Here is a 27,823-nt window from a genome sequence, read left to right as displayed (position 1 = left end):
ACCAATGGTGCATTGCCAACACACAAGGCCTATTGGCCAGATATGATAGGGCCCACTCGGACGAAATGGAGGAACTGCTCAAACACCTCCCAGAGGAGCATAAGAAAAGAGGACAAGACCTAGTACAAGAAGGTAAATTATTATCTAATTCCTCCAATAGATGTGCTCTAGATGCTGCTGATACTGCAGCTAAGGGAATTAACACCAGCATGCTCCTTAGACAATATGCATGACTCACGATTTCTGGGTTTAAACCAGAGGTTCAGCAATCTGTTCTTAATGCTTCTTGTGACGAGCAATTCCTTTTTGAACCTCAAGTAGATGAGGCACTCGAAAAATTGAAAAATGACACAGAGGTGGCAAAATCGATGGGAGCAGCAGAGGCTCCTTTCGTTGTTCATTTTATAGAGGTGGATCTAAGGGTAATTCCCCAGTCCCTAATGTTTCCTCATATAAATCCAACACACAACCCTCTCCATCTATAGGTTTCCATAGAGGTGGGTACAGAGGAAACAATTTCAAGGGCAGAGGTAAAGGAACGCCAACACGTACCTCTCCATCTCCCAATAAGCAGTGACTTGCCTACAATTCCCCCGATAATTTTACACCTGTCGGGAGAAGACTTCAACGATTCTTTCCCATTTGGTAATCAATAACATCAGACAAATGGGTATTAGACATTATCCAACATGGTTATTGCTTGGAGCTTAACAGCAACCCTCCCAGTATTCCACCTCGCACTCACAAACTTTCGGTACAACACCAACAGCTCCTCAAACAAGAAATGCAAGCTCTTTTAACAAAAGGAGCTTCAGAACCAGTTCCATTACAACACCAAGGCTCAGGGGTTTACTCACTGTACTTCATAATCCCCTAAAGGGACGGGTCCTTACGACCAATATTAGACCTCAGAATGTTAAACCTATACATACTGTCTGTGAGAAAGTGCCCTCTTTGTGCATGGTTGCCCCCACTTTTTGCTGAATTGCTGATGTACTTTGACTGAGTGTGCCCTGGGCTCCTGCTGATCAGGTACCCAGGGCCTACGTTCTATCCCTAAAACTGCATTAAAGCCTAAACCCAATTGGCATCTCTGGCCACAGGACAGCCCCTGGTAAATGGTACTACAGGTACCCAGGGCACTGTGACCAGAGAAGGCCTCTAAGGGCTGCAGCACTTGTTGTGCCACCCTTAGAGGTCCTGTACCCATACACCCACACACTGCCTTTGCAGGCTGGGTTTTTTGGTGCAGAAGAAAGTAAACAGTCGACATGGCACAGATCTCTGTGTGCCATGCCTACAACCCACTGCCCTGACATAGATCAGTCACCCATCTAGCTGGGTGCACTATACCAGTGGTGAGGGTACAGGTGCATGGGCCCTGTACCCCTCCAGTGTCCGAGGCCATACTTAGACATTGTAAGTGCAGTGCTGCTATTAAGTGTATATGGTGCTGGGAGTTTGTCATTACGAACTCCACAGCCACATAATGGCTACATTGAAAAGCAAGAAGTTTGGTGTCACACTTCTCAGCACATTAAACCCACACTGATGCCAATGTGGGATTTAATGAAAAATGCACACAGAGGGCATCTTGGAGATGCCCCCTGAAAACTAACCTACCACTGGTGTCCAGGCTGAGTGGCTTCTATCAGCTGCCACCACCAGACATGTTTCTGGACCCTGGGTAGAGAGTCTGCTGCTCTCTGGGGCCTGAAACAATGCACATCCTGGGACGAGGTGCCAAGCCTCCTCCCCCAGGATGGGCAGGGTTTACGAAGGGGAAGCTTCAAATGCTTGCTGCCTTTGAGAGCTTCCCCAGGCCACTCGCTGCTTTCAGCAACTGGTCCCCACTGGTTCTGTCCCCCACTTTAGGCTGCAGAACCGGCGGGAAAAACAAGTGAGGAATAGAGGTGTGCCCACCTATGCCAACTCCACCCCTCAGGTGAGGGACGCGAGGTGAAGTGCAACTCTCAGTCCGCGCCATCTTGAAGATGGGGGGACTCAGCCAACTAGGGACAGACTCATGCCCCCTCCCACTGGAGGGTGGCATAATAGGGAGTCTACCCACCTCAGGGAAGGGACCCATTGGTCCCTACCTTTTTCCTACCTGTAACGCCCCTAAATTGAGTATTTAGAAGCACCCCTGAACCTTGCTTCCTCAGACAAGAAGAAACTACAAGAAGAAGAAGAAGGACCGAACAGCTGTGCAGAAGCTAACAAGAGGAAGATGCCCACTGGCTTGGCCCCAGCCCTACCGGCCTGTCTCCACCTCGAACCTGCTGCTGCGAAACCCAGGTGTGTCCTGCAACCAGCAACCTGGAAAACCCCGGAGGATCTGCGTGCCTTCAATTCCAAACACTTTGTCTCCCGTGAACACCGGATTTGTTCACCTGCAACCTCTGGCTCCGACTGGACACCGCGAATCCGTCTCACTCTGCACTCCCCATCAACAGCCCGAGCTCGAGTGGACAAACACCACGAGGAGTTCCCCCAGCGATCCTGACGCGAGATCTGGCGACCCCTGACCTGCCTCAGTCCTCCAGCCGATGCCTGCAGCCTAAATCCAGAAGGTTCCCCCAACTGCGACCAGGAGCTGGTAAGAAGATCCGACCCCAAAAGGCATCCCTGCAACCGATGTCCCACGACCTTGGGTAGCCAAACTGAAGGTGCCTGACCAACCCCCAACTTCCCTTTCAAAGTGGTGGTCGCACCCAGAAGACCTTCGTCCCCAAGCCTACAGTGCCTTTGCAAACCGGAGGTCCCCCATTGCAAACAACAGGGCGCCCGCCATCGAAACAGCACCCTGCAGCTGGCCGCGCTAGTGCCACTGAGGGTGCACCTTCTGGTGCTACTTTGTTTCCCCATTTGCCCTGAGCTAAAGTCCAGGAGCTTTGCTCCCACAACCAAGTGGCCTGCTCATCAGCAGCCACCAACCGGAGGCCCTCTATTCCCCTTTGGATAACATTGAACCTCAGCACCCGGCCGTCCTGGTGCCGCTTAGGGAATAACTAGAGTGCATCCTTGACCCTGGGGGACCCCTGAGTCTACCCCCAGAACCTCAAATCCCACTACAAAATACTTACCTCAAAACCAATAACACTATTATCCTCCATAGGATAACATTGACTGTTTTTGTGTGGAAAGTTTTTAAGTGTGGAGTTTGAAAACATAAAGATTTTTTTTTTAAATTGTACTGTTTAACAAAAACGATTTTACTTACCTGTTTACAGGAAATATCCCAGAGTATTATCCAGGTTTACTACTCTGTGTAAGAAAAGTAATCTCAAAAGTAACTTACCTGTAATCTTACTGAAAATACCATTCAAAGTATATGCACTGTATTCTGAAAAGTATTGCATTATCAGTAACACTACTGTAATCAAATCAAAGTACATTTACAATTGCAATCCAAACTGTGTTACAATCTGTATATTTACTGCAAAGTACTTATCGCTTACCTGTGCCAGGCTTGCTTGGTTCTAGGAAATAATATAACTGAAAGAATAACTTTTTATACAAAAACAATTGGTCTGAAGTTCAGTCTTTGAGTGTGTGAATTCATTTGCTGACTGGGTGTGTACAACAAATGCTTAACACTGTCCTCTGATACTGCCTTACTGCATGACCACACTACCACAAATAGAGAGTGAGGTGCTATCTAACTTTACCTCTACCTATGTTTGGGGTTCAACTGGACTCTGTGCACACTATACTTCACTTTGGTATAGTATATACAGAGCCAGCTTCCTACACTGTCAGATAATTTCCTTAGGGTTACGCTTCAGCGAGTGCTTCCACTTCTACAACAGTGCAACTTTATGTTCACGCTAGACTTAAAGGACGCATACTTTCACATTCCTGTTCACCCAGCATATCGCAAATATCTCAGATTTGTGATAGCAGGAAATCACTGTCAGTTCAAAGTACTCCCATTCGAAATTACTGCTGCACCCAGAGTGTTCACAAAATGTCTAGCAGTAGTAGCAGCTCGTCTAAGAAGACAACAATTTCATGTCTTTCCATATCTGGACGATTGGCTCATCAAAGCCAACACACATCAGAAGTGTTTACCACACCCAGACTACAATAGACCTTCTCCATCAATTGGGATTTACAGACTATAGGCAAAAGCCTCATCTTCAACCCTCACAAATTCAGTCCTATCTGGGAGCGACACTAAACACTCACACAGCTCTAGCCTCTCGCAATGCAGCCAGGATTCAAAATTTTCAAACTCTGTTACTACAACTTCAAACCAACCAATACCTAACAGTCAGGACTTTCACTCAGCTACTAGGGATGATGGCATCATGCATTGCAATAGTGCCTCACTCAAGATTACACATGCGTCCCCTACAGGAATGCTTAGCACGTCAGTGGAACCAGTTACAGGGTCAATTAACAGATCTAGTGTTGGCCCTTCATCGACCCTATTACTCAAGTCATAATAACAGCGGATGCATCTCTCACATGATGGAGCGCCCATCTACAGAATCTAACAGTCCAGGGTCTATGGGACAACAAGCACAAAAGTCCCCACATCAACTTTCTGGAGCTTATAGCTTTATATCTAGCACTAAAATCTTTTCAGCCTCACCTCATACGGAAAGTTGTCCTAGTCCGCACGGACAATATGACAGCCAAGTAATATGTACAAAAACAGAGGGGACATACTCTCTACAACTGTCATGCCTTTCTCAAACCATTTGGCGTTGGGCAATACATCACAAACTTCATCTTCCGGCAGAACACCTCCCAGTCATGCAGAGTCAAATTGCCGACCTCCTTAGCAGGATGCGGCAGCAAATACACTAATTGGAACTTCATACCCAGGTTCTACTTCCATACTTCCAAAAATGGGGATTCCCAAAAATAGATCTCTTTTCCACAGCAGAGAACTCAAAATGCCCAAACTTCGCCTCCAGATTCCCACACCCTCTATCCAAAGGCAATGCCCTATGGATGAACTAGTCAGGGATATTGCTTACGCTTTTCTGCCTCTCCCTCTACTTCGTTTCTGGTTTGAAAACTTAGGCAGACATCACCCACACTGATTCTAGTGGCCCCCGCATGTACTCGTCAACCATGGTTCACCTGTCAGTGGTTTCACATCAAAAGCTGCACCTCACTTCCAGCCTTCTCACTCAGACCATGGAGAAATCAGACACCCAAACCCAAAGTAGCTCAACCTTGCGATATGGCTCCTGAAGTCATAGAGTTTGGATACCTAAACTTACCACCAGATTGTATGACAATTCTTAAAGAGGCAAGCAAACCTACCACTAGAGCATGTTATGCAGCAAAGTGGAAGAGGTTTGTTATTTATTGTAACAACACTATTGATCTGCTAGATGCAGCTATACAGAATATTATTTGTTACCTACAGCGAGTTAGATTAGCCTATCATCCATTTGGCTACTGATGTAAGCTGGCTCTGTATATATTTGATCAAAGTAAGGTATAGTGGGCAAAGAGTCCAGTGGAAGCCTAAAGGTAGGCAGAGGTAAAAGTAGATAATACCTTACTCTCTATTTGTGGTAGTGTGGGCAAGCAGTAAGGCTTTAACAGAGGGTTGTGTTAAGCATTTATTGTACAAACCCAGGCAAGAAATGATGTCACACACTCGAAGACTCAACTCAGACCAATTTTTTGTATAAAAATATTCTTTAGTTATTCTATTTCTAGAACCAAGCCGGGCCTGGTGCAGGTAAGTGAAATAATACTTTGCAATACTTATGCAATAAATTACGGGGGAATGCAGGTTCAAATGCAGTTGGTTGATTTAGAGGTAAGTCAATGATCAGAATTACTTTTCAGTTACTTTGTAGATTACAATACACATTACTCCTTGGATTACTTTTTAAGTTACTTTTGCTAATCAGTGTGATATGCCTAGATATAACACTGGGACATTTTCTAGACCAAAGGTAAGTAATTCAGTTCTCCAGTATTGAATCTTTCATAGATTCACATGCTTGTATCTTCCCCGTCGTCATGGTGGGAGTCTCACGGTAACAGAATGACCACAGCAGTATAAGAAAAACTGCAAAGCAAAATCCCATAGGGTATCATCTTATTTGGTAACCAAACCTCATCATTATGTGGTCCAAGACTCAGCCAATCGGCTGCTAGCCCTGCCCACACACTCCCCAGCAGAGCCTTCCTGCCTCAGATTTCCAACCGCCTTCGTGTGAGGAGGAGTCTCCCTGAGCTTTGCTCAGTTTTGTTCCTGTGTGAACTTTTGACCTCTTGTTCATCTAGAATTTCCTTCTCTTTGCTGGATTGAGGTACTGTGCTTCATATTTTCTTGCTTACTATGGCTGAAAGCTCTAAAAAGAGGCTCTTCAGGCCCTGCAGATCCTGTGGAAAACCTAGATTGTTTTCTGAAGACCCCCACAAGTACTGCTTATATTGTCTGCACCCAAAACATGTGCCTAAAGACTGTAAGCATTGCAGATCTTTTTCTGCGAAAACCCTGCGTGACAGGGAGGCACGTCTTCTGCTGTGGCTTCAAAACAAGAAGGTCACTTCAGAATCTGACTCTGAAGAGGAATCTAAGTCTTCAAAAAAGAGGAAATCTTCGACTTCGGAAGATAATACAGAGCTAAAAAAGTAAAAGACAAAGGGGCTCCTTCGTCTTCATTACCTCATACTCCTCTTAAAAAATCTACAGAGTCTAGAGAAGTCTCCTCAGCTCCGTCAACGAAAATTGGGGCGTCGCCGGCTGTGATTGCTTTAAAACCGTCGACGACTACGTCGACAATGACTCCGTCGACGTCTACCATTTCGACGACGACAGCGGCATCGACGGCGACGACTAAGACCTCGTCGTCGTCGAAGAAAAGCTCGTTGACTATCTCGTCGACGGGATCCTCGTCGACGGCCCCATTATCTTCGTCGGCGAAGACTTCGTCTTCGACGACTACTATGTCGACGACCACTATGTCGACAATGATACAGCTTTCCACGTCGAGATCTCCGTGGACGGGAGATCCGTCGACGGCAGCTTTTAAATCTCCCAAAGTAAAGAAAATAACATTGAAGTCTATTCCGTCGTCGACGGGCTCGTCGACGAAGAAGACTAAATCAACAGATTTTACGGCCTGGACGAAGATTTCTCCGCTTCCTCCTTCCAATCTACTAGATTTGCAGTCAGAAGATGAAGAGTCTTCAGGAGTGGCTTATAGTCCGTCCCAACTTCAGATTAAGAGTCAGGAAATGGATGAGGAAGAATATCATGAGGTTCAGGAAGTCTTTTCTTTTCAAGATCGCCCTCCACGGTATTCACGAAGATATGAGTCATTTCAGAAGTCTTATGACTACGAGGAAGAGCCTCAGCCTACTAGTAGAGGGGACACTATCTCAATGCCGGTTTCCTTAGTGACTGATTTGCGGCTGATGATAAATGACTACTATTGGCGTTTCCCTGACGCTAACTCTCTAGCGCCACAGACGGCGGATAAGCATGCACAAGTACAACGACCTCATTCTTCTCCTAAAACTACCTCTCAAAAGATACGAGCTCCACCAATTGTGACAATTAGAGACGATTTGGAAGACAGTGACGCCGATCAACCGGAAGAAGGAGAACTTCTTCAAGATGCGCAGGTTGACGATGAATGGGACCAATATATTCTCCGAACTACTCCGTCTCCGACACCGGTGCACTCTCCACTGCAAGATATAGGAGGTTTCCATGATATCATGGAGAAAGCGTCAAAACGCTTTGAGCTCCCACTTCCAGTTCAGGAAGCCGAATGTTTCCTCTATGACTTTAAGGAGGAGTCGCGCAAATCTATTCGGTCCATACCGATAATCGCTCATATTTGGGAGGAAGGATTGAAAATAATGAGGAAAGGCTTTTACTCGCATTTCTTTCTCATAAAGAAGAAAGACACATCAAAATGGAGGCAGGTAATGGACCTGAGAGGTCTCAACAAATTCATACAAAAGAAATCATTTCGAATGCTATCCCTACAGGAAATACTTCTCCTGATTGGCAGAGGAGATTATTTGGCGTCCCTGGACCTCTTAGATGCTTATTTTCACGTCCCAATCCATATAAACCACAGAAAATGTCTACGCTTCATGGTGGCGGGGCGTCATTACCAATTCAAAGTATTGCCTTTTGGCCTAAAGTCGGCGCCGAGAATCTTTACAAAGTGTATGGCGCCAATAGCGGCGCACCTAAGACTCCAAGGTCACCAGATTTTCCCTTATCTGGACGATTGGCTCATAAAAGGTGGTTCGTTCAGAGACACCCAACACTCTCTTCAAGTTTGCATGGATCTTTTCAATCACCTAGGTCTCAGAGTCAACCTAGGAAAATCACATCTCAGACCATCACAGTCCCTTCAATTTCTGGGAGCTCTAATTTGCACGGAGGAGGCCAAGGCTTATCCTTCAGGGGAGCGTATTCAAAAGATCATACAGTTGACAACACAATTGCAAATAAAGTCAGTTTCAGTAAGAATCTACAAGTCATTATTGGGGAGGATGTCCTCTTGTATCCCCCTACTTCCAAATTGCAGATTCCGCATGAGACCTATACAAGAACTGCTAGACAAGCAATGGCTTCAGTCGGAGGGATCCTTCGAGGATCGAATAGTGATCACTCCTCAGATCCGAAACGCCCTGTCATGGTGGAAGATCAGGGATCATTTAGCGGAAGGACTAACTTTCGAATCACAGAGCTACAGTTTCGTAATGATGACGGATGCTTCACTTCAAGGTTGGGGAGCGCATCTCCAGCAGCTCGAAATTCAGGGCCACTGGTCAAAGTCCGAAACGCAGCTCCACATCAACTTGCTGGAACTAAGGGCTGTGTTCTTGGGACTCAAAGCTTTTCTTCCCAAGATTCGCGGATCTACGGTTCTTGTGAAGACAGACAGCTCAACGTCTATGTTTTACCTTCTAAAACAAGGGGGTACAAAGTCGACACTCCTGTCGAAGGAAGCACAAGACATTTGGAAATGGCTTCTAGCACACAACATCTCGCTTCAAGTGCAGCATGTTGCAGGGGTAGACAACACAAGAGCGGATATTCTGAGCAGATCTTCCGAGATTTCTCACGAGTGGGAACTAAATCAGAAGCACCTTTCCAAAGTTTTCAAGGCATGGGGCACTCCAAGGCTAGACTTGTTCGCGGATCGCCACAATTCGAAATGCAAAAACTTTGCAAGCAGGTTTCCGCAGAAAGGATCGTGGGGCAATGCGCTACAGCTGTGCTGGACGGGGATGTTTGCGTATTCATTTCCCCCCTTTCCTCTAATATTAAAAGTCTTAAGAAAGATGAAATCAGTGCCGTGCCATCTGATTCTGATTGCCCCAGCGTGGCCAAGACAAGCGTGGTTCTCAGAACCTCTCAGACTCTCAGTGACACCCAGGATACAGTTCCCATTAGTGCAGGATCTGATAATTATGAACAACGGGCAGATACTGCATCCAAATTTGAAATCGCTGAGCTTGTCAACATGGAACCTCACGAGCATGAGTTCCACCTGTTAAAGATCCCTCAGGAGTGCAGAGAGATTCTCTCACGATCTCGGGCAGTCTCCACAAACAAAACATTTTTGGCTAAATGGAAAAGATTTTGTCATTGGTGTGCATCTAACGATTTACATCCATTTCGAGTCTCTTCTGATCAGATTCTTCCATATCTGTTGACATTGGCCAAATCTGGACTCTCTCATATGTCTATAAAAGTACACCTAGCTGCTATTTCAAGGTACACAAGAGTTCCTGACCGACCATCTCTTTGGTCCCAAACAGTTATTAAAGAATTCCTCAGAGGGCTCTTCAGAATGTTCCCTCCAGTTCGAAGACCAGTAGTTCCTTGGCAGCTTAATACAGTTCTTGCAAAGCTAATGAAACCGCCATTTGAGCCAATCCATAAGGCGGAATTACAATTTGTCTCATGGAAGACAGTGTTACTATTAGCACTGACGTCGGCAAGAAGGGTCAGCGAGATCCAAGCTTTCTCAATTGCAGAACCATTCCTGCAATTCAGGCAGGACAGAGTGATTCTGAGGACGAACCCCAAATTTATTCCTAAAGTCCCCTCCAGCTTTCATCTGAATGAACCAGTAGTTTTGCCTACATTTTTTAAAGACCCGTCAACAACGGCAGAAAGAGCGTTGCACTCTTTAGACATCAAACGATGTCTCAAATTTTACATCGATAAGACGCAATCATTCAGAAAGACAAATCAACTTTTCGTAGCCTTTGCTGGCCCCAAGAAAGGTGTGGCACTTTCTAGATCTAGTATCTCGAGGTGGATATCTTAAGCAATATCCTTGTGTCATGTTAAAGCTGGAAAACCTTTGCAAGCCAAAGTACGTGCGCACTCCACGAGGAAGATGGCAACTTCTACGGCTCTATTTGCAGGGGTGCCATTGCCAGACATTTGTAGAGCTGCGACATGGAAGAATGCGCACACCTTTACTAAACATTATTGTCTGGACACAGCATGGAAAAAGGTTGCAGCAGTGGGACAAGCAGTTCTACGGCACCTATTTCATTAAGGTATTTATCATGGATTATGACGATGTATGTGTGTACAGATATATGTATATTTACACACATTTTTTAAATGCTGCAATGTATGTTAACATTCTATCCAAAAGAGCAGAGCCCACGGTTATTGGGGGTTCTAGCCTGGAAATGCAATTTGGGATAAGTACTGCTTGCTATTCTGATACAAGCATGTGAATCTATGAAAGATTCAATACTGGAGAAAAAACTAGTTACTTACCTGTACACTATGGTTCTCCAGTATTATCTTTCATAGATTCACATGCGGCCCGCCCACCTCCCCATTTCTCAGGCAGAACCTCTTTGTTTCTAGCAGTGTTTTAGTCTCGCACTCGGGGCTGGAAATCTGAGGCAGGAAGGCTCTGCTGGGGAGTGTGAGGGCAGGGCTAGCAGGCGATCGGCTGAGTCTTGGACCACATAATGATGAGGTTTGGTTACCAAATAAGATGATTCCCTATGGGATTTTGCTATGCAGTTTTTCTTATACTGCTGTGGTCATTCTGTTACCGTGAGACTCCCACCATGACGACGGGGAAGATACAAGCATGTGAATCTATGAAAGATAATACTGGAGAACCATAGTGTACAGGTAAGTAACTAGTTTTTTTTGGTACATTTGCAGTTTTTCATGGTTTCATACAAACCAACTCCACACTTTGAAGAATTTTCAAAGAAAAGCAGTCAATGTAATCCTATGGGAGAAAATTAAGTTATCGGTTTACAGGTAAGTATTTGTTTGTGGGAGTTGGGTTTCTGGGGTTAGAACCAGGGTTGAGGATGCACTCAAAGCACCCTCAGCAGCTCTAGGACGGCCGGGTGCAGAGTGCTGAGGCCCAATGTTATCCAATGGGGGATAGAGGGCCTCCGGTTGGTGGCTGCTCACGAGTAGGCTACAAGCTGGTGGGAGTTTGGTGTTATGCTCAGGGCAAAGGGGGATCTGAGTTAGCACACAGAGTGCACCCACAGCTGCACTGGGTCAGCTGGGTGCAGGGTGCTGTGTTGGCGTTGGGTGCCCTGTTGATTTCAATGGGGATTCTCCCGTTGCAACAAACAATGCAGGCTCGGGGACGAAGATCTTCTGGAGGTGACCACCAGTTGGAGAGGTAAGTTGAGATGTCTGGGGATGCTGGGACACCCATCGGTTGGGCCACCCAAGGCCGTGGGACTATGGGTGCAGGGGTGTCTTTAGGTGTCTGTCTTTTTTTTCTACCAGCTCCGGTTGTGGTCAGGGGTATCCTCCAGAAAGGGGCTGCAGGCCTCGATTGGAGATTGGAGGCAGGTCAGAGATCGCCACACCTCAGGTCAGGATCACCACACCTCAGGTCAGGATCGCCGGGGAGACCTCATTGTGGTGTTGGGCCACTCGAAACTGGGCCGTGGGCGTCGGGTGCAGAGTGGGGCAGACTCGCAGATTTGGGAAGGCTGGGAAGGTCCTCTGAGTTCTTTGGGGCTGCTGGCTGCAGACCACGCCAGGATTTCGCTGGAGAAGGTTCGAGGTGGGGACAGGCTGGTAGGGCTCGGGCCAAGTCAATGGGTGTCCTCTTCTTCTTAGTTCAGCATGGCTTCTTCGGTCCTTCTTCTTCTCTGAGGAGGCAAAGTTCAGGGTTACCCCTAAATACTAAATTTGGGGGCGTTACAGGTAGATGCAGGTCGGGACCAATGGGTCCCTTCCTTGGGGTGGCTACACCCCCAATTATGCCACCCTCCAGTGGGAGGGGGGCATATGCCTCACTCTGGTTGGCTGGGTCTCCCCATTGGCAAGATGGCGGGAATGAGTGTTGTGCTTCACCTCGCCTCCCCCACCTGAGGGGCGGGATTGGCAAAGGTGGGCACACCTCTCTTCCTAACTTGGTTTTCCCACCGATTCTCCTGCCCAAAGTGGGTGTCAGACCCGGTGGAGGCTAGTTGCTGGGAGCAGCAAATGGCTGGGGCAGCTCACAAAGGCGGCAGGCCTTTGAAGCTTCTCCTTCATGGACCCTTCCCATCCTGGGGGAGGAGGCTTGGCACCAAGTCCCAGGATGTGCATTGTTTCATGACCCCGAGAGCGGCAGGCTCTCGACCCAGGAGTCCAGAAAAATGTCTGGTGGTAGCAGCTGGCGAGCAGCCACTCAGCCTGGACACTAGACCTTGGTCGTTTTTCAGGGGGCATCTCTAATATGCCCTCTGAGTGCATTTTCATTAAATCTCACACTTGCATCAGTGTGGCTTTAATGTGCGGAGAAGTTAGATACCAAACTTCACCGTTTTCTGCGAAACCATTATGGCGCTGTGGAGTTTGTAATGACAAACTCCCAGTACCATATACTCTTAATGGAATTACGGCACTCACAATGTCTAAGAATTGGCATCTATGGCCTTTACAGGTAACATTCCCATAGCTGACATATGTAAGGCATCACCATGGTCTACACCACACACATTTACTCGACATTATTGTGTGGATGTATTAGCACGTCAACAAGCTAATGTAGGACAAGCAGTGCTAAAAACACTTTTTCAAACAACTGCAACACATACTGGTTAGCTACCACTGTGGAAGAATACTGCTATTTAGTCAAGGCAAAGCATGTGTATTTACAGTACACGTCTCGAACGGATTATGTTACTTACCTTGTAAGTATCTGTTCCTGGCATGAAGAGCTGTAGATTCACATGCGCCCTCCCTCCTCCCTGGACACCTGTGGTAGTTGCAGTTCTTATTATTTACATTACATATGCATGGACATCCCTATACTTCACTTACCTACTCCATTATCACCCTCTTGCGGGAAAACAATCTAACAATAGAGTCGATGCCCATGCCCATTATCACCGAAAGGAGGAGTCACTTTACCTTGTGACTGGAAAAGACTTCTTCAAAGAAAAACAACTTGCAAACATCCAGACCCAACACTAGATGGCAGGAGTGTGCAAAGCATGTGAATCTACAGCTCTACATGCCAAGAACAGATGCTTACCGGGTAAGTAACATAATCCATCTCTTCTATTAAGAACTATGTCAAGTTGGAAATGTAAAACAAGAAAGCAGTCCCTCATTTAGTCTCACTCTTTTTTTTTCTTCACATTTCTACAACCTTCATCAGCACCTCCTAGCTTGATTATAAGAGCTGATCTTTAAAAGAAAATATATTTTTTGTAAAGCCTTTTTAAACACCATAGCAGCTCCAATTTTTACTCTATCCACAATGATGTTTTGTGCTGCGAAGTGACAAATATTGCTACTTATTTTTAAACCATGTGTATTGCTTATGTCCCTTTTAAAAGATGAATACATGAAAAATTAATACATTTTTGTCACATATGTGTATTTGTGCATGTTTAGCTTGTAATTTTTATGTTTGGTAGGATAAAAAGAGAAAAGTGCAAAAGTATGGCACACAATAGTAGATGTAAGTCTGGTTATGACAAGGCTAGATTAGTTTAGAGAATAAATGGAAAGTGTGAACAAGAAGATACAAATGTTCTTATGAGGCCTGTTTCCAGTGCTGGTAAAGGTGCATTCCCAGTTCGTTGTGCTCTGGTAAATCCCAATGAAATAAGCAATGTCATCTTGAAAGCCTTTCAAGTATACAGAGTATATTTAATAAATAAAGTCCATTCATAAACAGTACCAAAAAAGCAGCAGTCAGGTAAGGTTGTCTGCAAGGTGTAACATTGTGAGGCAGTAAAGACAACAGCCGCTGTTGGTGCTTTCAAACATCACTATAGTCCAGTCTTGTACTTGGTCATCAAAAAGGCCTCTCAAAATCTTTCATACAAATAAACAGTGTGACCAAAAGCACATCCATTCATGTTTTTTTTCACCAATATATCTGAGTCTGTTGAGTTCTCACTCTAAGGGTGTGTGTGTATTCAAGTTACAGGGTTGAAACCCAGTAGTGTTTGGTTTAAATTTCCAAGCTTTTCACATCAATACAATAAGTACCAACCTATTAGATAATAGTAGCATATGTCATCAGTCAACAACAGACAATTCAGTTTTTAATGTTTTCATGTGTTCTAAGTCAGTAGCTACTGCTAATATTTTGTTCCATTGCATGACTCTTTGCAATTGTCTCTAGAACTGCACACAAGCCGAGTTTCTCTTCTGTCTGGTCCAGTTGCCCACTTAAAGGAAATTTCTGCAAGTACGCCTAAACCTTGCAGTACACCAGCTAGGACCTCAACTCCCAGCACCATGCCCCGGGAGGGTGAGATCATGAGACCTGAGTCAGGAAGCAAGAGACTGTCTGGAGAACGTAAGCCACAAGCCATTTATTACTATGTTCTTTCACAGTAAGTTGATTTGAACAGTCTATTGAGGAGAACCCCTTACTGAAGAGGCCCTTGCATGGTCTTAAAGGGGTAACAGAGCAGTAGAATCTCAGTTGATGCAGTGAAGTTTATGTTCTTAATCATGACTGTAGCAAGCTGGCTCGTTATATAGTACCAAAAGGAGGTACGCTATGTAAAAAGTCTAGGTATCTCCTATGAGTGGACAGGGGCTTGCTCTAGCAATCCCAAGGTGCTCTATCTTGGGTGGTGTGGTAGAGCAGCCTTAGTCTTATCAGGGAGGAGAGTTAGACACTTGTTGCACATACAGAGTCAATAAATGATGCACATACTAAAAAAAGGAGATCCACACCAATTTAGAAAAATAAAAGGTATTTTTATATATATTTTGAACCCAAGAACTTCACAATCAGGCAAGTACTTTTTCGTAGTAGACTTTCTACAATTTTAGCCATGTTAACCAACAGTGCATTTTTACGTGTAATGCTATCCTATGCGAGAAAGAACATTTACTGCATACATCAGCTTGCAGTGAGTTTCCGTGGGAGGATACTAAGTCTATTCTCAATATTGTATGTGCCAGAGAACTCATAGAGAGTATGTGGGCTGGATACTCGACAACTCAAATTCCCCAGCACCACAATGGCTTTACTGAACCCAGGAGTGTTTGATACTAAACAACTCCGCTCAATAAACTTACACTGATGCCAGTGTGGGATTTATTAAAACATGTACACAGAGGGCACCTTAGAGGTGCCCCTTGAAAATCTAACAACCCTGTTGTGGTCTCTGACTAGCTTTAAGCAGTTTGTCATCAGCAGACATGTTTCTGGACCACTAGGGCGAGAGCCCCTACTCTCCTGAGGACAGAAACAAAACCCATCCTGGGTGGAGATGTCACGCCTCCTCCCCCAGGATGAGCACAATGCTCGAGAGGGAAGCTTCAAAGGCCTTTCTGCCTTTGTAATGTGACCCCAGTGTCTGCTGCTGCTAGCAGCAGATGGCAGCCCACGGTTCAAACCCCCTCTTTTGGTGGGAGAACCGGCAGGAAAACTTGGTGAGAAGAGGAGGTGTGCCCCCTTCACCAACTCCACCTCCAGGTGCTGGAGGCAAAGTGAAGCACATTTGTTAGTGCCCACCATCTTGAAGATGTTGAGACTTGTTCAATCAGGGCTAGGGCTATGCCCCACCCCACAGGAGGGCGGCATAATAGGGGGTGTAGACAACCCAGGTAAGGAACCCATTGGTCCCTACCTTGCACTCCCCTGTAACGCCCCTAAATCTAGAATTAAGGTGGCACCCCAGACCCTGAAATCAAATTTCTGATGACCTACGAAGCTCAGACACCAAGGAGCTGCATCAGGAAGAAAGAAGGAGGACCAGTGACTGACTTGACGCCAGCCCCGCCGGCCTGTCTGCTGCCCTTCACCCTTTTCTGCAAAATTTGACTCGTCCTGCAGGCCCAGTGACCTCTAAAATCCTGGGAGGATTGCCTGCCTTCAACAAAGAGTCTAAATCTCCCATGGACGGCAAATCTGTCCAGAAGAAACCAACTTTAAAGAACACTGCCCTGAGGAACCGTGAAATGCCTCCGGATCCACCTCTGCACCCGACACCCATGACCCGACTCCAAGTGGCCTACCAGCCCTGCAAAGGCTCCCCAGCGATTCTGACCCAGAGTTCACCATGAGCTGACCACTCCCGGACTTTACCTCAATGCCTGCAGCCTCAACCCAAAGACTCTCCCTGTCTGCGACCTGCCCAGTAAGCTGTTTCCTGGCGCCAAAGGAAACCCCTGCACCCGAAGCCCCTGGGCCTTGGGGACTTTAATCAACGGTGTCCCTATGTGCCCTTGCATCTCTACCTAACTGGGCAGCTGTGGGTATTCTTCATCCGGCCTTCTAGCCTGAGCCTGCAGCCGTGCCGCAGATGGTGTAAGTTGGGTGCTGCCTCGTGCTTACCTTAACCTCAGGAGATCGACCACTGACACCGCTTTACTCAACCGTGAGCAGCGCATCTTCGATCACCCACAGTCTTCATTGGTTAACATTGGGCGCCCAACCCAGAGTTTGACCTCTGTACCCGGCCGCCCTTGTGCTGCAATCATGGTGCTAACCTGAACCCTGTCTGGTGTTAACCACAGACTCCGAAGACTGGATTTTTAAGTTGTGTACTTGCCTGCAAAACTGCATTCTTGTATTCCTCCTGTAGGTTAACACTGGTGAACTGAAACATTGCACCGTCTCTTTTTGAAAGTGAAATGTATTTTTCTTTTAAAACATACTTACTTTTTACGTACATCTTGGTCTTAAAATAAAGCTTGAAAGAAGCTTATTTTTATATAATTGGTGTGGATCTCCTTTTTGAGTTGTGTGTCATTTATTTGTCACTGTGTGTATAACAAGTGTCTTGCACTCTTTTGTGTTAGGCCTAAGGCTGCTCAAACACACTACCAAAAATAGAGCACTATAAATTTACATTGAGCCCTGTACACTTCTGGGGAAATCACTGGGCGCGTTATGTGATATACCACTAAGTGGTTGTATTATGTAAAGTGCCAGCTTCCTACACCGGCACAAACAGCTTAAGTTTTTAAATATGTTTTTATAAGGGTCCTTTGTATGCGTACCTGTTTTTTTTTTATCACTTTCCTTTTTTTGTTACTTGCATTCTTCTATCATGTAAAGGTTTTAATTAACTGTATCGTGATCATTCAAATTCAATTCACTCAGCATCCAGTGAGAGGACACAAACATTTACACTTTGGAGTTCCACTTCACAAGTTGTTAAGAAAAAAGCAGATTTTAAAGTGTTTTTGACTTTTTTAGGCTGTAGGTCTTTATATATCTTTTTTGTGCGTACATGCTCACTAGATGCTATGTATGGGTGTCGATGTGTACAGTTATACTGTTTATAATACACACAGTACAGATGGATTATTTTGCACTTAATATATGTATTGCTACCCCTCAGTACTCATTTCAACAACCCCTAAAAAACAAAAGATTAACTAAAATCGTCAAGTTTTCAGGCTTATATTGTGCAGGGTGCATGAAACCATATGAGGTGGGGCACACAAGATAACTCAATAAGCTGTTTACCAGGACTGTATCAGATGCCCAGCAGGTAACTCAGGATCTCTAAAACAAAACATTAACTTACTGAGCTACGGTGTGCGATAGAGCTGTGATCTACTATTAAATGCTATGCAACAGGCACATTAGCAACAGTCCGAGCTATTTTACGATGAATCAAACAAGTGACTAGAGCTTGCACACATACCCCTCCAGCAAACATGTTAACCACAGATTTATCCTAACAGTATTAGACCCTGAAACTTGATGGGAAGACACAGTTTTTTTTGAAAATTCTTTTTATTGGCATCTGATAATATAAACGTACATTCATCATGTTTCGCATAAATGACAGTAATATATAAGGAGCAACGTAGACCATCGTTGATATAGAGAGTACGTTTACATCTTGGCTACAGTGGATGCGGTCCGTGTTGTAGCAGGTCTTTGCCAGTTAAAAAGAAAAACTGGGGGGAGAACTGAACTGGGATGTGCCATGGGGTTCTTTGTGTTTGGGTCAGGCGTATACTGTGGGTCCGTTATTGCCTACTCTATTGTGCAGCTACTATTCGCCTAGGAGGGCGTGGGTGTGCGGGCTGATGTGGAGGGCCGTTGAGTGTTCCTGCCGGGCGAGGATGGACCCGACGGGTGTAGAGGTAGCACGGAAAGTTGTGGAGGGGAATCTCCTACCCTGGGAGCTTGTACAGTGTGAGGCTGTGTGGTGTCGGGGGTATGTGAGTTGGTGACCGGGATCTCCGGGGTCTGGGTTTGTCTGAATTGGTGCAACAGGAGCGCCCATTCTAGGGAGATTGGGACCTTACGGATACCTTTGGCTTCTTCCTCCCGGATTGCGTCTTCCTCGGCCGCCACCCATTTAATAACCACCCCCGCCCATGCCGCAATCGGAGGACCTGATGGGGCTCGCCAGTGCATGGCTATACAGCGTTTGGCCAGTAAGTGGGCTAGGAAAATAAAGCGCATTGGTATTTTGTGTTGTTTCCTCCGTCCAAGTATGCCGAGCGTGCAACCCTCCCAGGTAGTCAGGTGGGTCAGCCCGGTAAGATCTCTGAGCGTCGAGTGGATAGATGACCAATAGGCCTGAATGCCCGGGCAGGTCCAGAACATGTGGGAAAAAGCTGCATCTCCCGCTTGACAATGAGGGCAAAGGAAGGTCGTGTCGGGGTAGAAGCGTTGAAGGCGCGCTGGCGTTAGGTAGGCCCTATGTAGGATGTGAAATTGTATGTTCTTAAACCGGGCGTTCCTGGAGACTTTTTTGGGAAATTCTATCGCTCTGTCCCACTCGCTATCATGAAATGGTCGCCCCGCTTCCTCCTCCCAGAGGGCCCGTAGAGATCCCAGTAGTGGGGGTGTCAGTTCTCCAATCGATTTGTATAGCCATGTGGTGAGATGGCGACCCGATCCCATGCGTAAGATTGTGTGGAGAACTGGGTGTGTGGGAGGTTCCCCTAATGTGAGGTCGGAGTATGGTCGGTAGCAGCTGAGGAGTTGGCGGTGAAGCAAGAACTGTCCTGGGGGTAGGTCATAATCGTCCATAAGCTGCCGGTATGGCTGGAGCTGTCCCTCTTCAAACAGTGTCTCTGCCTCGGCGATGTCTCTAGACGTCCATTCCCGAAGCATGGCAGATGTAAAGAACCCCCCGTGTCTGGGCCAGGCGACTAGTGGTAGTAATGGTGGTTATGGGGGGCAGTCTGGCGCCATGCGATGTATACGCTGAACGCACTTCCGGGCTATGTCTACTTGTAGAGGGTAGGTTCGTGCGGGGCGGGATCCTGGTATAAGTAGGTGACGCAACTCCGGCATGGGTACATGACCCGCGACCGTACTTGTTTCGAGTGTGTATCTGTCTGCCGTCCAATACGAGAGCCACTGGAGCTGCGATGCTAGAAAGTAGGCTTCAAATGATGGCGCGCCGAGCCCCCCTTGTGTCGTGGGTAACGTCAGCTTTGCTAGCGCGATCCTATGCCGCCCTTTACCCCATATTAAAGAACTGAGGAGTGTGTCCAAGTCCTTGAAGAAGGAGCGAGGCGGGATTACTGGGAGGTTAGTGAAATAATATAAAAAGCCGCGGGACCAGTATCATCTTTGCCAGAGCTACCCGGCCGATCGGGGCCAACGGGAGACTCCGCCAGAACCCAATGGAGGATCGTATCCCTGCGAGCGCCCTACAGTGGTTACCCTCGTAGAGGTCGACTGGGGAGTGATATAAACAAATCTCGAGGTATCGGAGGCCCTCTGCCGCCCAATGTATTTTCCGATCCCCGATCCAGACATCCTGAGGGGGGGCATCCGGGTGGAGGGGGTATACCACCGACTTGTCCCAGTTCACTTTCAAGCCCGAGGCCTCCGTGAACTCCATCAGAGCGGTCTCGAGTATGGTGAGATCCGCTGTCACATCTCGCAGGTATATGAGGAGGTCGTCTGCGTACATGGATACGCAGTGCATAACGTCTGCTAGTGGAATACCCCAGGCTTGCCCGTCCCGGCGGAGCCGGATAGCCAAGGGTTCCACTGCGAGCGCGAATAATAAAGGTGAGAGGGGGCACCCCTGTCGTGTGCCCCTGTGTATTGTAAATTCCGGGGAGATGTAGCAGCCGAGACGGACCCGAGATGTAAGGTCGGTGTAGAGCAGGCGAGTGTAGGCTAAGAGCGTGGGACCCAGTCCCGCCCGTCCGAGGACGGCAAAGATGAACTGCCATGTTAGGGTGTCAAACGCCTTCCCAAGGTCCAGAATTAGAAACGCCGCCCGAGGGAAGCGATCGCCCAGTTGATTCTGGATGTGAAAGAGGCGCCGGATATTGTGAAAAGTATTCCTTCCCGGGACAAAACCACATTGGTCAGGATGGACCAGTGGGCGTATGATTTGTGAGTATCTGTCTGCTAAGATTTTTCCCAGGATTTTGCAGTCCGCCGTAAGTAGTGTGATGGGGCGATAGGAGGCTAGAAGTTGGGGATCCCGGTCGGGTTTCGGGAATGTCACGATCACCGACGCTCTCATGGAACTAGGCAGTTCACCGATTCCGAGTGCCGAGTCCAGCACTGCTGAAAAGCGGGGAGTCAGCAGAGGGGCAAAGGTGGCGTAGTATTCGAGTGGAAACCCGTCCAAGCCTGGGGCCTTACCACGGGCCAGGGCTCGTATCGCGCTTGTAATCTCAGTGGCTTGTATCTTTGCATCCAACCCCTTCCTGTCTTCGGCAGAGATCTGGGGGAGGGAGAGAGGGTCTAGAAAGTGGTCGACAGCCCCTGGATCAGGAGATGAGGGGACAGTGTAGACCGCCGAGTAATGTTGGTAAAAAGCCTGGAGGATCTCATCCTGGGATTGCACCAAGGTGCCCTGGGAATTTATAATCGCAGTGATGGGCCAGACTTCAGCATCTTGTTTGGCAAGCCACGCCAAGAGTGTGCCCGTTTTATCACGGTCCTTGTGCATTCGGGTTGCATAAGACCGAAAATTGTGACGTCGAAGATCCATACACGCCTCTTGGTATGCCGATTTGACTTGGGCAACTTGAGTCGCCGTCACCACCGACTGATGGGAAGACACAGATTTTACCATTTCCCAGTGAAATTTTTTAAAGGGCTACCTCATTAAATCAAGAGAGCATTACTTGTAGTCAGATGGGGTGGCAGTTAAACTGCTATCATTGAGAGAATCTTCTAGAGGGCCGATATTGGAAATTTATTTTTTTAAAGTAAGAGGGGGCGTGGGCAATTACAATGATGACTATATGCTTTTATTCCCAGATCTAAGTCTAGCAACACATAATAGAAGGGATCTGAATCCTGTGAAAAGAGCCTTCTGAAAGTATAGAATGAAGGCCAGAGAATCTCTATTTTTTGAAAAGTAAAGTTTTTTTAATTTTAGGCAGAATGGTTAGGTTCCTAACCCAGACACCTGCAGCTTCTTAGGCGCAGGAGGGCCCCCAACTTTACAGGGGCACACTTGCCCTTCAGGGGGCCCTAAACAACCAAAGAACAATGATTTACTGAGAGATATGCGAGATTCGGGTCCATTCTCATGGGGGGGGGAATGTAGAGACATCATTTTGCGCTACGTCTCTGGGAATGTTTGCCAAGTCTCTGGGGGATGAGGACAGAGTTACCGCCTCACCTGCTTAGTTGTTGTCCACCCACTGATTTGAAAATTCCCTGCTGTGTCTGCAGGGAATCTTTTCTCCAAGTTCTATTATCGACCCAACAGGATCACGTTCGGTAAAGAATAATTCCGGAGTGGGCCGTCGTTTCATGGACCACTCAAAAACATTTTTTGCTTCTCAGTTACAACCCCCAAAGCTGGAGGTTGTTTTTGAAAAATAAAAATGCAATATCTCTTATGTGAAAGGAGTTTACTCCGTTTACGTTTCTGCTGTTTCCTGTTAGCTACCACTTGCAAATGAACTTCAGAAGCCTCACCTCAATTAAGGTGCCCTTCAAGAATATTGTACATTATCTATGCAGGGTTGTCATGCCTGAGCGCTTTTCCCTGAAAGTATCCACAGGAGAAAGTTTGTCACAACCAAACATTCCATGTTTTTATGTTATGTTGATGCCTTTCTGCTTACTATTCAGACATGATTTGTTGAGGAGACAGACTTTTTCTAGTAATTTGCGCAAACTTTTACCTTTATCAATTCACAGTGTTCCATCCTTGATGAACATTTGAGTGCTGCTGATTGTGTTCTTTGCTATGTGTTGCTTTTGAAATAGCATTGTGCTCTCACTGGTAAATGGCTGTGTCCCTGCCCTGGGTAACTTGACATCATTTGAAACTGGTATCTTGGCTTTTTGTTGGTCAATCAGTCACTCAAATCAAATCAATCTTTATTCGGGAGCCAAAAAGGCAACCATAAAAGTACATAGAAAAACAATTGACAAAAGCTTTAAGGTTTTCAGGAATAAAGAAGGATACATATTAAAACCAAAAAAAGAAATATTTAAAAAGAAGTTATTTAACAAGTCACAAATTCTGCCTATGTCTCACTACCAATTTCAAAAAAATAACTGTTTGTTTAGCAAACAACTCGGTGTCCAATAGTTGCAAGACAAGGAAAGCGGGACGACATCTACGTAAACCCCAAATTTTAAAAATCGGGGTTAACCACCGCTTTCTCAAGTCGTTGTAAAATTTACAAAACATTACTGTATGCATTGTGGATTGAGAAGAACTCATATCACAAGGACAAGGTTGAAGATGTCTTTCCCAAGATTTAGAGATAGGAAAGGTAACCGAATGGTGAAAAACATTCAGTCTAAGCCTTGTTAAAAGAGATTTCTCATAATCAGTAACGTTAAAAGTCAGATAGGGCTGAATTGAGAGGGTCGTTTGGGTCAATAAGGAGTATTGAACTGTGGGTTTGTGGGCTTCGCTAGTTAACCTCAGGGATTCAAGCTGAGCGAGGCACAACTTTTTAAATTGCTTCCTAGGAATTTCAGCAATTTTCGAGGGGGAAAGATAATACTGGATCATGCCCAGATCACTTAAGAATCTCTTTACGTAGGCAATCCATCTAACCTTATGTACTCTATCCAAGGCGATACAGTCTTTTATGAACCCTTGGGTAAAGGTAGTGTCTGTAGAGGTCCAAATGCGGTGCCATAGTAACAAAGGTTGGATCCTTATTAGATCTGCTACAAAGGGCAATCCTACTTCTAAATGGCATACATAGGTTGAGGTAGACCGCGGGGCTGCAAGGAGGAATCTTAGGAATCTGTTTTCCACCCTTTGGACCTCGTCAATCATAGCGTAGCCCCACACACCCGCCCCATAAATTACACTACCGATGCATTTTGCCTTGTAAATTTCCAGGAGTTCAACAGTGGGTCGTCTACCTAATTTGCTGGCGAAATTAACCAAAGCGGCAGTTGTTCTTGCAAAAGTGAGTTTTCTAGACTCGATGGCACTCTTCCAGGAGCAAGTTTGATTGAAAACAATACCCAAGTAAGGGTACGTGTTAGTGCTCTCTATTTTTTGGTGATCTACAGAAATAGACATTTTGTTCTTTTTCGATGGCCCGAGGGACATTATAAATGTTTTTTTAATGTTAATCCTCAGGTCCAAGTTCTCCATAAATGAATGGTATTTCGTGAGGGAACGCTGCAGTTCAAGCGGAGTTCGCGCCAGAACTACAGCGTCATCCGCGTAGAGTAGGGCCGGTATGGGACGGTTGTTAATGGTGGGGAGGTCCTTTGCCCCAGATAGCATGGCTTTCTCCAAGCCGTTTGTGTATAAGTTGAATAAAAATGGGGCCAGGACGCATCCCTGTCTAACACCGCGCTCTACTCTAAACGGTTTTGTCACCTCACCCCCCAAGCCATATCTCACACGGGCTGTAGCACCTGAGTACAGTCCGCGCAGGAAAAGTATTAGGGGCTCCTCTATTCCCATATTCTCCAGGATGATCCACAGTTTGGTGTGATTGACACAGTCAAATGCTGCGGAGAGGTCCACATATGCCAAGTAGAGGGCCCCTCCTTTAGCACTAACATATTTGTCTATCATCAAGGAGAGGTTAAGGGCTTGCTCTGTAGTTCCCAAGCCCTCGCGAAAGCCATACTGAAGATCAGAAAGAACTTTGTTTTCCAGTGCCCATTGCTGCAAGCGCTCTAGGATAATACGCCCGGCCACTTTCCCGAGTGAGTCTAATAAGGAAATAGGTCGGTAACAGGATGGCAAGTGACGGTCCCCCTTTTTAAAAATGGGGACAAGAATTGATTTAGTCCAGGAATCAATGGGGCCTACTGCACAAGAAGCTTGTAGAACCCTGGTTAAAATTGGAAGCCATAAGTCCGTCATGAATTTAAAAAAGTCAATTGGGACCCCATCGGGGCCCGGAGCTTTACCATTTTTGCTAGCTTTTAAGGCTTGTTCCACCTCCTCGTATTGAATATTGATTGACAGAGGGAATTTCGGGGTATATAATCTGGAAGGAGTTAAAGGGCCAGCGGTTGAGGGGAGGCTGAATATCCGCTCAAAATATCCAAGCCAAGTTTGTTCGTCTATTGCAACCTCAACAGTTGGCTTTGGCGCGGTATCTGTTAGGAAAGGGGATTTCACAACCTTCCAGAAGGCAGCGGTGTCCCCAAGAATGGATGTTTTATGTAATTGATCGAGGAGTTCTTTCTTTAGGTTGTTTTTCCTATGCCTTAGAGCTTGTTTATATTTAATTCTGGCAGCTGCAATTTCCTTACTATTCCTTGCCTTATTTAGGAGGACAGTTTTTAAATTCTTGTGCGCCTTGGAACAACAAGAATCGAACCATCCCTTAGGTTTTCCATTTTTTTTCTTTACTAATAGGGAATCCTTTATTGCTATCAGTAGTGTTGCAAAGTTATCCATGATTCCCTCGTTAGAAATGCCTGGATCAAGACATTTATTGATCACTGGACCCAATTTTTTGACCAAAGATATTGTAATGGCCATGGGTTCAACCTTTTCCCATCTTAGTGAATATCCGTTCATTCTGTCTAAAGTTAGATTATTTTGGGCTAAAGTTCCCTCAATATTAAACCTCTCTCGAGTATTAGGATTTTTTAAAACGAGACTAATAGGATAATGATCGCTAATGGCGATATCGTGTGTTTTGCAGTTAGAAAGATCTTTGCCTGCTGCCATCGAAAGAAATATAAAATCAATGGTGGATGGCCTGCCTCTTCCATTAAAATCAGTCACTCAAATTTAACCTCTGCTCACCAATCCTGGCTTCTTTTGTTGACATGGGACTGCTGTCAATGTCCTGGACTGTTGACAAGAAGCAGTAGTGGCAGCATACATATTTGTATTGATTAATAGTCCTGAACAGACCTTTCTCTGATCTGTGGGGAGTGAAATGCAACTTACCAGCCCCACTCATGTAAATGTTCCACTTAGATCTAAAACTCAGCCCCTTGCAATGACATTCAGTGTGTGTGTGTCCAGTAAATATATGTATGGTGTAGATGGTAGCAAGAGTCTGTGTGATTGTGAGAATGTGTTTGCTGGGATCCAAACTGAATCATCCCTGGTTACGAATGACATAAGTTGAAGGATGTTATACAGCTTCTCAGTTGTAGGAAGTGCATTGCCTACAGACCCAGGTGCTGAAATAAGGTATGGTGAAGGCAGGTCTACTCTTAGAAATTATTTGAAGAGATTTCAACAGGGGAACTGCTCATTATTGCTATCTGAGCACTGCCATTTGGTGGATGGCAGAGGAGAGGGCATGAGACAGTAAATGTTGTTGTTAAAGGTGAGAATGTTTCGAGGCAGGGCTGCCCTGTTGATTTTCCCTACTTGAGGAAAACCTATGGCAGTCCGGTACAGAGTGTTCATATTTACTTGTCTCATGTTTTGGGTACTCCTGCTTGGAGTTAGCATCATCGATACTTGCGGTGAGAGACACTTGCACTAAGGCTTTTTCTGCACTGCAGTCATAAAATGACTTTTGGAAAAGAATCACCTTAAACCAGTTCCAGCACCTTAAACAGTGGATCAACATCCAATCTCTGGATAATGAGTCTAAAAGTGGGACCCAAACCACCCTACTTTGTTTAAGTTCCAAGTTGTTGACCAAGTCAAAGACTTTCCCACATTGGGAATCGGAGAGTTGCTTTGATGGAGGATTGGTGTCAGTTTGACAGAGAGTCTCCCAGAGGTCAGGGGACGTCACCTGAAGTCTGTGCAAATTGCTGAAGAACCTGTGGGCCTTCGTAGAATGTAGAGTGCCTGACTTTGCAGGAGGAGAGACTGCCCAGGAGGAGAAGCCCAGCTATGTTCCCAGCGTGTAAAGTTCCTAGAAGGGCTAGCTGGCATTGGAAGCACAACCAGCGGGGGACCAAGTTGTCAAGTGTCACCGAGCCTCACTGCATGGTTCATGTGGCATGCTGTGTGAAATAACTACAAGCCCGAACAGCAACATACTGTTTGCTTCCCCTGCAGCATGCCTAGTGGGACTCATTTTTCCACTGTCTTGATGTGTGGCCCACCGTTACCAGGATCAGCGTCACTACCCTAGCGGAGGCCCTGTCCCACAACCCAGAGATACTCATACTGCTGATTCATCCTCAACTTGTGGTGCTTCAATGCCAAGATCAATGTAGTCACTATAGCGGAGGACATGCCCCACTGCCCGAGGGCGGGCACCTACCAATCAGGCCTGCTATGATGTTTGTGCTCTCCATGCCACTGGAGACAAGCTAGCCTGGCTGATGAGGAGTAATGCCCTGAAACCGGTCCCAGGATGCTTGTTTCCAGTCCATGGAGGACCCGGCCAGGCAGTTCGAGCTGGACTGTTCCCATGGGGAACAGGGTCAAGACTGATTTGCATATGGCTGGGTCTGAACTGGAATAGCATGCAGAGCAAAAAAAACAATGGATTTAAGCCCAGATCTGTGTACTGGGGTGAATGTTTGACATAGTGCAGCATTCTGCCCATCAATTGATCTTTTTGCATTTGTCACCCTGATTGGGAGGAGTATGCCCAGATGTGGGTCCCGTGCTCTCCATGCCTCTGGAGTCAAGCTAGCCTGGCTGATGAGTGGTGATACTCTGAAACCGGTCCCAGGATGCTTGTTTCGAGTCCAGGGAGGACGTGGCCTGGCAGTTTGGGCTGGACTGTTCCCATGGGGAACAGGGTCAAGACTGATTTGCATTTGGCTAGGTCTGAACTGGAATGAAAAATGATGGATTTAGGCCCAGATCTCTGTACTGGGATGAATGTTTGACATTTTGCAGCATTCTGTCCATCAATTGTTCTTTTTGCATTTGTTAGCCTGAATGGGACCGGTATGCCCAGACGTGGGTCCCATGCCACTGTCAAGCTAGCCTGGCTGATGAAGTGTGTTGCCCTGAAACCAGTCCCAGAATGCTCGTTTCCAGTACGAAAAAGTTTGTTTCCAGTCCAGGCACGATCTGGACTGGCAGTTTGGAGTGGACTGTTCCCATGGGG

The 27,823-nt window shown here is 46.3% G+C and overlaps 1 protein-coding gene across 17 annotated transcripts in view; it reads left to right on the top strand.

The window, feature by feature from the left end:
* The window catches only part of LOC146796177 (uncharacterized), a 1,057,178-nt gene that overhangs the window by 401,971 nt on the left and 627,384 nt on the right, over positions 1–27,823 (top strand). For 16 of the 17 annotated variants that reach the window (XM_085628582.1, XM_085628595.1, XM_085628592.1 and 13 more), the window contains one exon: positions 14,598–14,774. In XM_085628582.1, the coding sequence (XP_085484708.1) occupies positions 14,598–14,774 (177 nt within the window). The remainder of the gene's footprint in view (positions 1–14,597; positions 14,775–27,823) is intronic. The other variant, XM_085628583.1, reaches the window with a different exon arrangement.

The sequence above is a fragment of the Triturus cristatus genome, chromosome 10, assembly GCF_964204655.1.
Source record: "Triturus cristatus chromosome 10, aTriCri1.1, whole genome shotgun sequence".
Taxonomy (NCBI): domain Eukaryota; kingdom Metazoa; phylum Chordata; class Amphibia; order Caudata; family Salamandridae; genus Triturus; species Triturus cristatus.
This window is presented reverse-complemented; position numbering and strand designations above follow the sequence as displayed.